Source organism: Lytechinus variegatus, chromosome 19, assembly GCF_018143015.1.
Source record: "Lytechinus variegatus isolate NC3 chromosome 19, Lvar_3.0, whole genome shotgun sequence".
NCBI classification, from domain to species: Eukaryota; Metazoa; Echinodermata; class Echinoidea; order Temnopleuroida; family Toxopneustidae; genus Lytechinus; species Lytechinus variegatus.
In genome coordinates this window covers 12,586,458-12,601,369 of record NC_054758.1, presented here as the reverse complement: position 1 = coordinate 12,601,369, position 14,912 = coordinate 12,586,458, and the positions used below count along the sequence as shown (strand labels likewise).

At 35.7% G+C, this 14,912-nt stretch overlaps 1 protein-coding gene across 1 annotated transcript; it reads right to left on the bottom strand.

Moving 5' to 3' along the window:
• Nucleotides 1-203: 203 nt before the first annotated feature.
• Nucleotides 204-2,435, bottom strand: LOC121406024 (histamine H2 receptor-like). The gene has a single exon (XM_041597026.1). It carries the CDS (start codon nucleotides 2,055-2,057, stop codon nucleotides 840-842), a length of 1,218 nt encoding a protein of 405 aa, XP_041452960.1. The 5' UTR covers nucleotides 2,058-2,435; the 3' UTR covers nucleotides 204-839.
• Nucleotides 2,436-14,912: the final 12,477 nt, after the last annotated feature.

The following is a 14,912-nucleotide window of genomic DNA, read 5'->3' as shown; positions in this document are numbered from 1 at the left end:
TAGAATATTTAAGACAAGTTTGTATTACAGATAATCAGGGGCCTTTTTTTTCATTTTTGCTTCAGAGTAGGGAAAAGGTCGCAAAGGGGCCGCGGGGGGGGGGGGGTGCTGAAGCACGCCCAGTCCCAATTTTTTTTTAAACTGCGTACAAAAACGTAAAAAAAAAACCATCTGAATGCGATTTTTTGCATGGTCGTCTCCTGCCCCCCCCCCACACACACACTTTCAAAACTATTCCGCGGCCCCAGTTGCAAACCTTTCCGTTTTGAATGCAATTAAAAGAAATATGAAAACAAGTTTCTAGTGAGTTCTAATGTGTCTACCGCACTGGTATATCATTATTGTTACGTGCTTTGTCCTGGGTTGAATGTGGCACTTTTTTATCAATAAAGTTGTGGCAAGAAAAATCCTAGTTGGATTAAAGTGCAGCACGAGGAAACAGCAAATAGGTCTAATTGACCAACACGGATGATATGGATAAGAGTTCATTTCACAAATTGCAATTACTTAACAGTGATTGTGTTAATATCTCGGGTGTAGCTGGGCTGCATTTTACATCCATGTGATAAATTCTTACGTGTAAACCATTCACCTCAGCAGGATGGAGTGAAGCCAATACAGACAGAATTCTTGCTGAATGAACGTAATGCCTGAAGCAGAATTCGATGTTCAGATAAAAAGGCAAGTCAAAACCATACACAATGTGCAACAAACGATGCTGAATGAAATATTCGGAATGCATAGTATAAATTTTCAATTTTCGTAGAAATGATTACTGATTATCCTGTTGCACGAGCTTCACATAATTGACGAAACAACAAGTTCTAGCAATTACGAGTCTAATGAAAAGTAGGCCGTTCGTTGATGACGTGCATGCCTTTCCTTAGATGAAGAAATTGCATGAAATTCTGCTTGTAGTGGATATTGGTGAACGCATACAAAAGGGGATTAACAGCCGAATTCCCCCAGAGGATGAAGGTCAATATCTGTGTCACGGCCTCGTTCGCTGATTCCTCCCCATTGATAAGAACAATGCAATCATATATGTAATACGGGAGCCAGCTAATGATGAACACGATAAGCAGGGCGGTAAGAAGCTTAGCTGCTTTGTGGTGACGCGAGCGCGCTTTTGCGAATCGATGAACGCGAATCTCATTGTCCCTGGAACGCGAGGTGCTCTGTGACCTGAGGTCATCCGATGGTATCGTTTGCGCGTAAGACGACGGTTCAAAAGAGTCGACGCAAGTCGGTACCTCGTACGTGATTCCACTTTGGCTCCAAAGTACCCTGTATGATGTTAAAGAAATAGCATTTGGTTCGTAAAGTCCACTTGCTGTATCTTTACCAAGGTTGATGGTAGGATCAAATGCAACCGTTTGCGCCTTTCGGCTTAGTCTGATCCTACTCCCTTGTCGGTGTATATGCATGAAAACCTTTGTGTTCAGTAGAAAGAGGCACGTCACCGGCACAACGAACTCTACTAAAAACATGGATATGACTAAAATTTTGTCCCTTCTGTATTCCAGATTGCAAGTTTGATATTTCAGGTATTTATATTTCGTGATAGCCGAATAGAGGAATGCTATACATAGATGAATAAAAAGGCACGCGGTCCAAACCACGATAAAGATTTGAGCTATTCGTCGTCTTGACTGCCGAGCACGATGACGCATTGTGTTTCTCACCATGAGGTATCGATCAAGGCTGATCGCGATAATGGTAATGACCGACATGTCGGTCGACGTGAAATCGATAGCCCATACAATGATGCACACCGTTTTCCCGAAATACCAATCGTCTGTGACGTACATCGGTGCGTTAACTAACATGACCAATCCTACAAGTAAATCTGCTATGGCAAGATTTAAGATGTAGGTATTTGTTGAATTCTTCCTTATGCGTTCGTCGCGCTTGTACGCGACGAGAACGAAAATATTCCCAGTGACCGTCAAGGCGGCAAAGGGCAGGTAAAGGCAACAAACCAGAACAATACGTGCGGCAGAGGGGTTAGCGTGGTGTGTGTCGGAGTCGTTCAGAGATTCCCCTAGGCTTTCCATGACTAGTAATAGAATTTACTATTCACTGATCGCTGGCACCAAAAGAAACTGAACTCACAAAGCGCAACATTCAACGTTTCCATTATGATAACCAAGGGCTGAATTAACGATGTAATCAATGTCGATGCCGTAGTGCAATATTGATATTTTCCTAAGATGATCAGGGTTTTTTTTTTCATTTACCCTTATCACCGAATCGTAAAAACATGGGACACAAAATTAGCTCACTCCCTGTTATTTTTGCGATCAGGTTTTTCGAAGACGCAAATTTAATCCGGGAGGATCGATGAGTTAGCCCAACAAATCAATATCATAATTATATTCCACATGTTATTCCGCGTCACGTTTGGTGTCGTCCTACGTCGATCCCAGTTATCTGATGTGGCTTTCCTGAAAGAAAAAAAAAGATAAAGTTAAGAAATGTGTTATGGCTATTTGTGGTAATTGGTATTACTGCTGGATTTGAAAACACAATTTATAATTTGAATTCCCTACCTTTTCAGCTATTTAGGAACGATCATTTTACTATTGGAAAATGGACTGTTTGCCAGCATGATATCATTGGTGAAAATAATAGTGAACATAATGGCTCTGCATTTAATGGGAAACGTTTTTTTTTTACACTTTTACAGACATGGTATTAAAGGGGAAGTTCACCCTGACAAAAAGTTTATTGTAAAAATAGCAGAAAAATAATAAAAAATATTACCGAAGGTTTGAGAAAAATTCATCAAATAATTAAAAAGTTATTAGAATTTCAATTATTTGATTTGTGACGTCATATGCGAGCAGCATTCCTGCATAGCGAATGGTAAAAAATCAATGAAATGTCATTTTCTCAGAAAATTGAAAATGGTTTTCACTGTAACTTTTGTATATCAATAGACAAATCATTTCACACCCGATCATGAAAAGAAAACAAAATTAAGTCATAAGGAACCATACAAAATTTGAAATTCATACATTTTATATTACATAACACATGGGGCAGCTGCTCGTTTATGACGTCACAAATCCAAAATTTTGAACTCTAATAACTTTCTCACTCTTTAACGGATTTTCCTCAAACCTTCACCAATATTTTTTACTATTTTTTCTGCTATTTTTACAAGAAAGTTTTCTTCTTGGTGAACTTCCCCTTTAACCAAAAGTCACATCTGAGTGACACATGAAATGACTTTTTGATGTGGGTGTCCAATTAATGTTGGCTGAGCAAAACCACTGTGACACGATCCCGTTAAATGTTCATATGCAGTACTCAACGAGTTATTATCTATATGTACATTTATGTATATCATTGTTTTCATTATAATGATAATAATAACAATTATAATAATGAACTTAATGGCAAACTACTGATGACCCGACTACAATATATCGTAAAAATTATCAATCACATGTTCTTTGGAGTTGGTTCCGCACCATTACTGTACCTTGCCTAAGCAATTTAGACAATTTTTTAAAAATCTGTTTGCCGAAATGTTAATTTATGAGTGTGGTCAACACATTTCCCCTGTATTTCTGATGTTAGTACTGAAACACAATTCAATCTCCAAATCTACACAACAAGCATGACAACTCGGAAAACGCCGAACGAAGAAGAAGGAGCAAGTTCGAAAAGCAACCTCACCTGGAATCGAGCAAAAAAAACACATGTAGTAAAATACGAACAGAAACGCCAAATTTCGACGAAGAAAGTAATCCCCGCCAATAGCAGGCGTACATGGGTGGGTATATTCTTACTCGCTGCGCTTCAAACTCTCATCTACATGGTCTAGGTTTCCGCAGGTGTGGTGGCTGCTAGGTTGCAGTAATGTGAACAAAAAAAAGATGAAGTATATCCAGTACTGCCTAAAATTCGAAATGTCATCTCAAATGGAAATGCATCTATCCGATATATGGATCCGCATGTAAGAGAATATTATAGCTACATCCCACTTAGGGAGATGGAGAGAACGGAAATTGCCCTAGGATCCGACACGAAAACCACCTAATGGCTTGAGTAACGTCCGCTTTAGAGAAATAAATGAACTCCACGAGTTTGGGTGATGGCTTGCGGGCCGCCCAACAACTTGTACTTGCAGTGCACGTACGGCGTATGTCTGCTGTCTGTTGCATGTAGATTGTAATCCCTCATATAGATTGTTCATTTGTGCGGAGAATTCTCCGGGAAAACTTGGTGTTGTCTTTTTTGGCAACGAAATTATATTTTAAAGGAGTTTTCCACACTAAACTAAACCAGGTGAAATGTATTCGTCTATGCAAAGAGTTGGACAATAAATGTATAATTCCCGTGGCGAAAAGTGCAACTCCGAACCCACTGTATTCAATCTGTTTCTGATCAGGTTTCTTTTCTACATCTCTCTATCTCTCTCTCTCATATTCTTTCTACTTCTCCTTTTGTCCTTTTTTATACGCCGTTGATTATTTTCAGTAAGCCTTTAAATATATATCTTTTTCATTCTAGGAGATCGTTCTCAAGCTCTTAGAACTTATCATGATGCTCTCATGTATATATTCCATGAATTATTATACCAAATATAATGTATATATGAGTGTGTGTGTGTGTATGAATATATATGTGTGTGTGAATAAAATCAATCAACCTAATCGATCTCCGATGTTCGGTAGGATGCGAAAAAATATTGTATGTTTGATTTTGCCAGCGCCATAATGAGGCTGCGATGAATGCAAGGTATGCTCCCCAGGGAGTGGAAATTGTGCACTTTCGTGCGGGATTGAAATGAATCCAATGACCGGGGTAATAATATGCTGTAACGCGCTTTGAGCCATTCTGGGAAAAGTGCTTTATAAAAATTGGCTATTATTATTATTATTCGTTCTCCCTAGCTCACAATAATGGCGTGTTCATAGCTGTATTAATAACGAATTCCAGGCTACGTCTCTAGCTTCAATGCTTTTTGAGCTTCTTCGCCAATATATATATATATATATATATATATATATATATATATATATATATATATATATATATATATATACATTATATGAATGACGTACAATCTATTGTACATTATACTGGGATATGTTTAGATTATGTTTATGGCCGAGGTAAATTAGACCTATATTGATTTAAATGAACATTTTTAATGGGGTGGAATTTACCTTTAACTATGCAAAGGGTCAGAGTAACTAGTGCTTTGACTGATTAAAAACAACAAACCAAGAACCTTCAATATGCTGGTAGATATTACAAATCATTACCATGATTGCTCGTCATTTTACTCTGCCAGATTGCAGGTATTGATTGCTAAAAATTTGTTATGCTCTAATAGCCAACAACTTGCAAGTTTGTACAGCAAGTCAAATGTTCTATTACATTGCAATAATAATGTACATGTTAAGGCAATGGTTATGATCTTTATTTCCATCAACCTGGGCAAATTGAAAGAAATTGGGGAACGTTTCCATGAATGAAAACATTATAGCGAGCATAAAAATGGGGACAACTTGCCTCTTCCTTAATTTGATAAAAATACAAGTAAGCGCCATGGGTAACATGCTTCCTGATATCCGACAAAATATTAATAATGAATCATTTCAGTAATTTCGTGAATATTTCGATAACGATTCAGGAATTGACAAATGAAAAGGCACAAAATATATGAGAATTGTGGGGTTGGTGTTTAAGAGAGAGGGAAAGGAAGGAAGAACAAGAGAGCATTAATAAAAAAAGGAGAGAACATACAATAATGATGTAGGTTATATAGAACTTAGAATATATATACATATGAAGAGAGAGGGATATAGTATTGTAATGATTGCCCTGAGACATTTGAAAGCAAAAGAAACAGGGTAAACCGTCTCCTTTCATTTTCCGTCATTCCATTTTACCGACGTGCCTAGACATATCGAGGGACTGCTTGCAGCAGGCGTAGTCCCATTTCACCTATAATCTTTAGGATGACAGAGCACTTGAACGTTAACTGACATGAAAATACTAATTTTATCCTGCCATCGATAACACAGAAGTCAAAATTCAAACTGGCTTTATTTTTAAACATTGTATTGTCCATGAGAACGACATTTTAGAGATTATATAAGTCACATTCTGTTTGATTTCCATAAAGTACAATTTGTTATGTCAATTTGTTTTAAAAGATACGCATCCGATTTTAAGCAATTGGATAAAGGTAAGGAATGTTTCTTTTATCATGGCAATATAGAGAACATTACATGCAGTTTGAACTTTATTTCATTCAAATAATCACATTTTGTGTTCACCGCAGAGCTAGAGACGCTGTGTTATGCTGCAATGGTATACAGATCCCATATAGCAGAATTTCCCTACAACCGTTATCGGATTGTTTAATGTGGTTATATATATTATTTCCATATTTTCTAACCCCAGAGATTCCCCGCTAGTAATTTAGTCAGTCTAATGCTGTATGATGTTCAAACATAATGTTTAATCCGTACACTGTAATTCTAGACATCCAACATAGCTCTATATCATTAAATTTTACTAGCTCTTAACGATGAGAGAACGGCCTTATTCTGAGATGTCTAATAGGTTGGGGCAATTTGTTTTTTCTGAATTGTGCAATAAGGGCTATAGAGTTGCGCTAACACAACCCATAAATGCAGAAGGCTTTTTTACGGAACGTGGGGGAGCTTCTTGCATCCTTATCACGCCACCCGACCCTGACTGAATCATTGTCGGTGTAATTGTCATTTTCCAAATATTGGGCAACACTCTTTCCTTGCTCTGTTAGTGCGTCTTGTATAAATGCAAAAACCCAGATGTCCAATTTCATATTACCTCTGATCATATTATCGCGGGAATTCGAGGTTGTATCCGATATACACTAGCTGACTTTACCAACCGCCTTTTAACACGGTAAAAAAAATCGTAGCTTGAATGATGATTCCAGTGAAAAATAAGGCAAATGACGAATATTTATCACGTGTTAAGCCAAACTAGAACATGATTAGATCACGAACGCTAATCACAGTCACGATTACAATAACAATCATCATTACAATGATGATACAAATTCACGTGTGAAAAGGCCCAAGATCAATTGGAATGATGAGTAGGAATATATCAATCCTAAATGTGGATTACAAAATTCTTGCACAAGTTCTTGCCAGACGACTACAAAATGTAATAACAAGCATAGTATCACCCGATCAAAATGGTTTTATTAAGGAAAGGTCTTCAGCCGAAAGAGATAGATAGAGGGCGCTTTGAGGTGTTACGACGCCTCTTTTCTCTCCTCCGTTCAATTCGAACTTAAATCTTTGGAAATCGACTTTTGCTATTATCATTTTTCTGTCGTATTGAAGGACTTTTACAAAGGAATATCATAGGACAATTACATCGTAAGTATAATTTGGATTATTGTTACGTTTCCGAGATGTTTGCGGAGAAAGCTACGCCACTCCCTTCATTTCTTCCACAAGGTCCCAAACCCGTATTTCTACGTTCAACCGACATCCGCAACGTAGACAAGAAACCACTTTCGGGAGAGGAACTTTACAAGAGTATCTTAAAGGTCGTTGAACCTGAAAATATCTCAGGTATTCAAGAAATTCGTCACCTATGGAGAATCTACCTAATCTCATCCGAGGATAGGGTTTCATTGATTTCAAATGGCCTTGATCTACGTGGATCTTTTGTTGCTATCCATGACGTCAATCCTTTTACAAAGGCGAGGGATGAGCATCTTACCAGGGTTGTAGTGAAAGATATCCCCCTTTCTTTAAGTGATGATGTCATCAGAGGAGAGATCTTGGCACGAAAGCAAGAAATAAAAGGAGATATTCATCGGCAGAGGTTGCGGGTCAACGGTCAGCTGACCAATTGTTTGAATGGGGATAGGATCATCTTCATCACCCCACCAACCCACCCACTCCCAAGAAAGATGAGCTTCGGCAACTTGTTCACCGGTAGAGTTTACCATGATGGCCAACCACAGCAATTCAGCAGGGGTCAAGTGAAATGCTCAAGATGCTTAGAAGTTGGTCACCATGCATCCACCTGTATTAGTGAAGTAAAGTGCATAAGGTGCAGCAAGTTTGGGCACATGAAAAGTGCTTGCCCTGGCAACGAAAGTATAGATGAGTTACGTAATATCGCGGCATCTAGTGATACCATGGATACAGCGTGTGCTCCCGACCCCGAAGCGGCAACTCAACACAAAGAGTCTTCTTCGAGTCATCAAGAAGCGAAACGTCAAACCAGCCTCGCAGATTTCCTGACGAAACCACAGCAAAGCGATCGTAGTGGCGCGAGTACATCTTCACTTCCTCCTCGTAATGCTGCAAATCGTCAGACATCGTACGCATCAGACGGAGCGATCTCCACCAACCGAGAGCAGCGACTACAGAGAAGGCAGTTGAATAAGGACTTAGAAGCACAAGTAAGCAGCAGCGAAAGCGAAGTTGACTCACCTTCAACATCATCTTCATCTGAAGTTCCAAAAGCTGTTTCGAAAGGTAAAAAACCCGCAAAAAGAAGGCGAAAGGGATCAAATAAAATCAAATAAATTTTGAATACGTTCCTGGATAAAGTTGATCTTATCCTCTACTTTAAATGACCGGTGCTTTAGTGCACTTTATATCCTTGAATGTGAGAGGGCTTCGGGATCATCTGAAGCGAAGTAAGATTTTTCTTTGGTTAAATCAACAGAAAAGTGATATCGTGTTTTTACAAGAAACGTACTGGACAAGTGATCTAGAACCTAAAATTCGAAATGAATGGAAAGGTCAATGTTATTTTAATCATGGAACGAACCATTCAAAAGGGGTTGCAGTTCTGATTAAAAATAATCTTCATATTGAAAACATACGTAGTAAAGCTAAAGGAGATGGTAGAATACTAAATTTGTCTTTCACATGTCAAGGTGAATCTTTTAATTGTATTAACATTTATGCACCCACCAAACGATCTGAAAAGGGTTCCTTTTATAAAAATTTTATGAGTTGGATTAAAAACTTTGTAAATCCAAATGAGAAAATGATTTTTGGTGGAGATTGGAATTATGCTCAAAACAAAAAATTAGACACACAAGGAATTTTATATACATATGGTGCAGATGATTATATCTTAAAGTTAAAAAAACAATACTTATTGTTAGATATCTGGAGAAAGTTATATCCAGCATGTAAGCAGTTTACATGGAGACAAATTTCCCTCAATTTATTTTCTCGTTTGGATTATTGGCTAATTTCAAGAGACCTTAGCCACTATGTTCTTTCTACGGATATCAGACCATGTCTCAGTTGTGACCACAATGCTATTTCATTGAAATTAAATTTTTTTAACGACGTACGAGGAAGGGGTTACTGGAAATTTAATAGTGATCTACTTAAAGATGATAGATATAGGTTGAATATTGAAAATGTAATATTTAAATGTAAATTGAAATATGAAAAACTTGATGCTCAAGCAAAGTGGGAAATGTGTAAAGTTGGAATAAAAGAATATACAATTAAATATGCTATAGATGTACAACGAAAAAAGAGAGAAAAACTTGTTCAATTGGAAAAACAATATTTTTTATTAAACAAAGAAATGGACAGTAGTCCTAATGATAGAAATATCGAAGAAATCAATCAAATAAGGAAGGATATCGATGATTTGTATAATTATAAATGTAAAGGAGCTTACATAAGATCGAGAGAGAAGTGGATGGAGGAAGGTGAAAAATCAACAAAGTACTTTCTTGGCCTTGAAAAAAGAAACGGAAAAAAGAAAGTTGATTGCCTAGAATACAAGGGTAAAACCATCAATGATAAGGTGAAAATATTACAGAGATTACGTGAATATTATGATGATTTATATAAAAACCTTAATTGTAAAAGTGATTTGGATTACGAAAAATATTTATTACATACAAATATACAAATCCTAAATGAAAAAAAAATGAAAATGAAGCATCGAGTTGTGAAGGTGATATAACCGAAAAGGAATGTGCTGAGGCTCTGTCTAGAATGCAGAACAATAAATCACCAGGTAGCGACGGCCTCACAGTCGAGTTTTATAAATGCTTTTGGAGCAAGATAAAATATATGTTAATGAACAGTTTAAATGAAGGACATAGAAAGCAGCAATTGTCTCCAAGTCAAAACATGGCCATGTTGGCGTTATTGTTTAAAAAAGGAAATAAAAACCTTATTCATAACTGGAGACCGATATCAATCCTAAATGTGGATTACAAAATTCTTGCACAAGTTCTTGCCAGACGACTACAAAATGTAATAACAAGCATAGTATCACCCGATCAAAATGGTTTTATTAAGGAAAGGTCTTCAGCCGAAAATATACGTCTGGTGCAAGATATAATTGATTATTATCAGGGCATGAAAGCACCGGGCATTATAATGTTTTTGGATTTTGAAAAAGCATATGACAATATAAGTCATAATTTTCTATTTTACCTTTTAAAAAGATTAAATTTTGGAAATTCATTCATTCAGTGGATTCAAACAATGTATAACAACGCAAAAGGCCGTGTATTAATTCATGGCTGGATCTCTGAACCTTTTCAAATTAAAAAGGGTGTAAGGCAGGGGTGCCCCCTCTCATCACTACTTTTTATAATTGTTGCAGAAGTTTTGGCGACTAAAATTAAACAGAATCATAAAATTGAAGGTCTCAGTTTACCGATTTCTCAGATGTATGTTGATCAAGTAGATGTAAAAATATCCCACTTTGCGGATGATACAACTATATTTATGAAAAATGAAAATTCTTTTTATACTTTGATGGAAGAACTAAGACTTTTTGGTTCACATGCTGGGCCAAAGATTAATTTGCAAAAAACAAAACTGCTGAAGTTTAATATTGATATTGTCCCCGGACAAATAGAATGCACTGAAGAACCGATAAAATATTTAGGTATATATGTTGGGAAAAATGAAAAAGTTGTTGAAGATTATAATTGGCAAAATAAACTAGATAAGATACAAAATATTATTAGCGTATGGAAGCTAAGAAATCTAACATTTTTCGGAAAAATTATTATCATCAAAACTTTGTTGGTCTCGCAAATTGTGTATCCTGCAAAAGTAATTAGAGTTCCCCCCCCCAAATAATCAAATCTCTAAATAAAATGTTATATACTTTTATTTGGAATTCTTCAAAAGAAAAGGTTAAAAGAAATGTTTGTATAAATAAAACAAACGAAGGTGGTTTCGGTATGGTCCACTTAGAATCGAAAATTAAATCACTTAAGATTTCGTGGATAAGCAAGCTGTTAGAGCAAAGCGAACGTAGTTGGAAATTTCTTTTTAATTATTGGTTATCAAAGATTGGTGAAATTCCTCTATGTTTTGAATACAATATTTCAACAAAAGATATGCATTTTCTTTGTACAAAAGCAAATATGCCCAGTTTTTCTATGATTTTTTTTGTAGCTGGTCTAAGTTAAGATATATTGGTATATTTGGAGTAAAAGACATTGAAAATGAAATTATTTGGAATAACAGCAATATAACTTTTAATAAACGTATGCTGATATTTGAGAAATGGAAGCATGCAGGTATAGTTAGGGTAAAAGATGTTATTAGAAATCGTCAGTGGTTATCACCAATTATTTTGAATAAATCTGTCTATTCGTCTCAGCTTTTATTTGATTTAGAATATGTTAAGTTAAAAAAGTCTTTTCCTGTTTATTGGTTGAATAAGTTGTTTAAGGAAAATCGTGTACTAGAATTAAAGAAAAGTGAACGAATTTTAATTTCATTAAAAAGTGGAGTACAAATAACTCTAGATTCTTTACCAACAAGAAAGATATATTCTTTATTGTGTTCAGAGGTATCCGAAGAACCAGGCATTGTATCTTTTTGGTCTAATCTGTTCTCATTACCAATTTCCTTTAATTGGAGCCATGTATTTTATTTCAAGTTCCATTTAATTGTGGATAACAGAGTTAGACAGTTTAGTTTTAAATTTTTAAACAAGATTTTACCATCAAGAGACAATTTATTTAAGTGGCATGTATTAGAAAGCAACACATGTAACATTTGTGGAGAAGTTGATACCACTTTTCATTTCATACTGTATTGTAAATATGTTCGATTATTTTGGAAAGTTATAGAAAGGTTGGTATTTTATATTTTCAAGATTACTATTTCTATAGATGAAAAAACATTAATTATAGGTTATGATCTGCAAAATGCCAGCAATATTATGTGTAATCTATTTTGTGTTATTGCCCAATTTGTTATTTATCGAAATTACATAAAAAGCATATTCAAAGGAAAAAGATATAATGCGAATTCTTTATGGATTGAATTAAAACTTACTATGATTATTAATTTAGAAAATTTATGTAAACAAAAAAACAAGTTCGGAATTTTGAAAAAATGTGATATCCAAAAAATTATTGCATTATTGAATTGAATTGTTTTTTTTTATTGTTTGTATATAAATGTACATGTTATTGTGAATAAATACCTCGATTAAGAGGATAAGAGAAAAAAAAAATATTTTTTTCTGAATTGTGCAATAAGGGCTATAGAGTTGCGCTAACACAACCCATAAATGCAGAAGGCTTTTTTACGGAACGTGGGGGAGCTTCTTGCATCCTTATCACGCCACCCGACCCTGACTGAATCATTGTCGGTGTAATTGTCATTTTCCAAATATTGGGCAACACTCTTTCCTTGCTCTGTTAGTGCGTCTTGTATAAATGCAAAAACCCAGATGTCCAATTCATATTACCTCTGATCATATTATCGCGAGAATTCAAGGTTGTATTCGATATACACTAGCTGACTTTACCAACCGCCCTTTAATACGGTAAAAAAATCGTAGCTTGAATGATGATTCCAGTGAAAAATAAGGCAAATGACGAATATTTATCAAGTGTGCAGCCAAACTTGAACAGAATTAGAATCACGAACGCTAATCACAGTCACGATTATAACAACAATCATCATTACAATGATGATTCAAGATTCACGTGTGAAAAGGCCCAAGATCAATTGGAATGATGAGTAGGAATAGACTTCGGTGCATTTCATGCAACGCCTCTGGGCTATACTCTTTTCTTTTTTGTCCCACCATGCCCACGTCAGCATGGTTAGTGTGCATGTGAATTGAGCACAATGTGTTCCGATTTACTCATGAAAATCCACTTGACTTTTCTCACTAGCCTTGACATAATAATATACGGTATGTAGTCAAGTTTAACATTGCGAACATAATTAGAATGCTACAGGCCCTAGTCGTGTGTCTGCAATAAACACTTTAAAGCATGTCCTCTGAACTTCATTCTGGTCGACAGGTGATAGATTGCTTGAGAGTTTATTAGCAAACTGGAGAATGTCCGAGGGCACCTACAACATAAAGAAAATGATCTCTGATACAATTCAGAAGAAATGAAAACTACATTTTAATATCGTCGGGTTTTCTTTTTTTTTTTATTTTCACTTTTAATCCTTGGCGAATGCCATGCTATAGTCGAAATAGGAAAATATGCTCCAGGTTGAAGATATTTATATCTAAATAAATAGAGTAAAATTCACAAACCAAAAGGCTGAAAATTTTATCAAAATCTGATAACAAATAACGAAGTTATTTAAATTGATAGTTTAGCAGTATTTTTTTTACAGTTATAAGCAGGTCATGATGAATATTCATTGGGTGGGCTGATGTCACATCCCCACTTTCTTTTTTCTTATGTTATTACATGAAACCATCATTGTTTCATTATTCATACATGTGTAAATGATGTGCCTCGAAAAAATAATGAAATAACTTGCATCAATAAATAACTGATGCACTTAATTAGTTGTCAATCCAATTATTTCAATCTTGGTAGAAAATTTCTGAATAAACCTAATTTCATATACAAAATACAAAAGAACAACTGGGGATATGACATCAGTTTGTCATTGAATTTTTATGAAGAAATGCCTAGAACCGTTTCACCAGAATAATGCAAATCTTTAGAATTCAATAACTTTGTTGTTTGATATCCAACCAACCGCGTAGCCAGGATTTCATTTTGGAGGGGGCGGTAAATGCACGCGAAGCGTGCCAACACTTACAGAGCGCGCGAAGCGCGCTCCCTAGGGGGTGGGTGCAGGGAGGGGTAGTTTCCCCCTCCCGCGCGAAGCGCGAAGCTTTTAGTGTTTCATAAATTAAAATGAAAAGGAGCCGTTTCTCTTGTCTCTAGTACCTCCAATTCGGTTGACTATATTGCGATCTTGAACCTTGTTTTCAAAAGTGATTGTGAACGCACAAAAGAGGTATACAATGGAGGAAATTAAAATGATAATAACTCCGCGCGAAGCGCGGAAGCTAAAGTGTTTTTTCAATTTTTCTTGCCATAAAAAGGGTCCCGAGAAAAGGGTATTCTCAAAGATATATTGAAAATTTGTTTGGAAAGATCAGATTTGATTACAAACAATTTAGCATCAGTGCATATTTTTAACTCGCAAAACAGAGGAGAAGATTGGTAGAGGAAGATATTCCTCCCCGCGCAGAGCAATGAAACTCTGAAATTTCAAAGGGCGGACGTTTCATCAAATTTAGATATCTCTAATACCCAATCGTCTCTAATTCAATTGATTTTCTAAGATTATTGAACTTCATTACAAGGAAAATAGTGCGCATAAAGTTGAAACTTCTGTGATTTATTGAAATTATCTATCTATATAATAAAGGATGACTATTTTTTTTTACTTATCCTGAAGCGCTTCATTTTGAATATAAAGAAACTTAAGTGTCATTCAAAATTTCAAACTGAGGGCGCAAAACAGGACAGGAGATGAATGTATACAGGGAAATGACATGAAGTTTAATACAAATTGATAAAAAAAAATATTGTACTGTTTTATTTAACACGACACGAATTCCATACCTTCCTCTATTTAAAT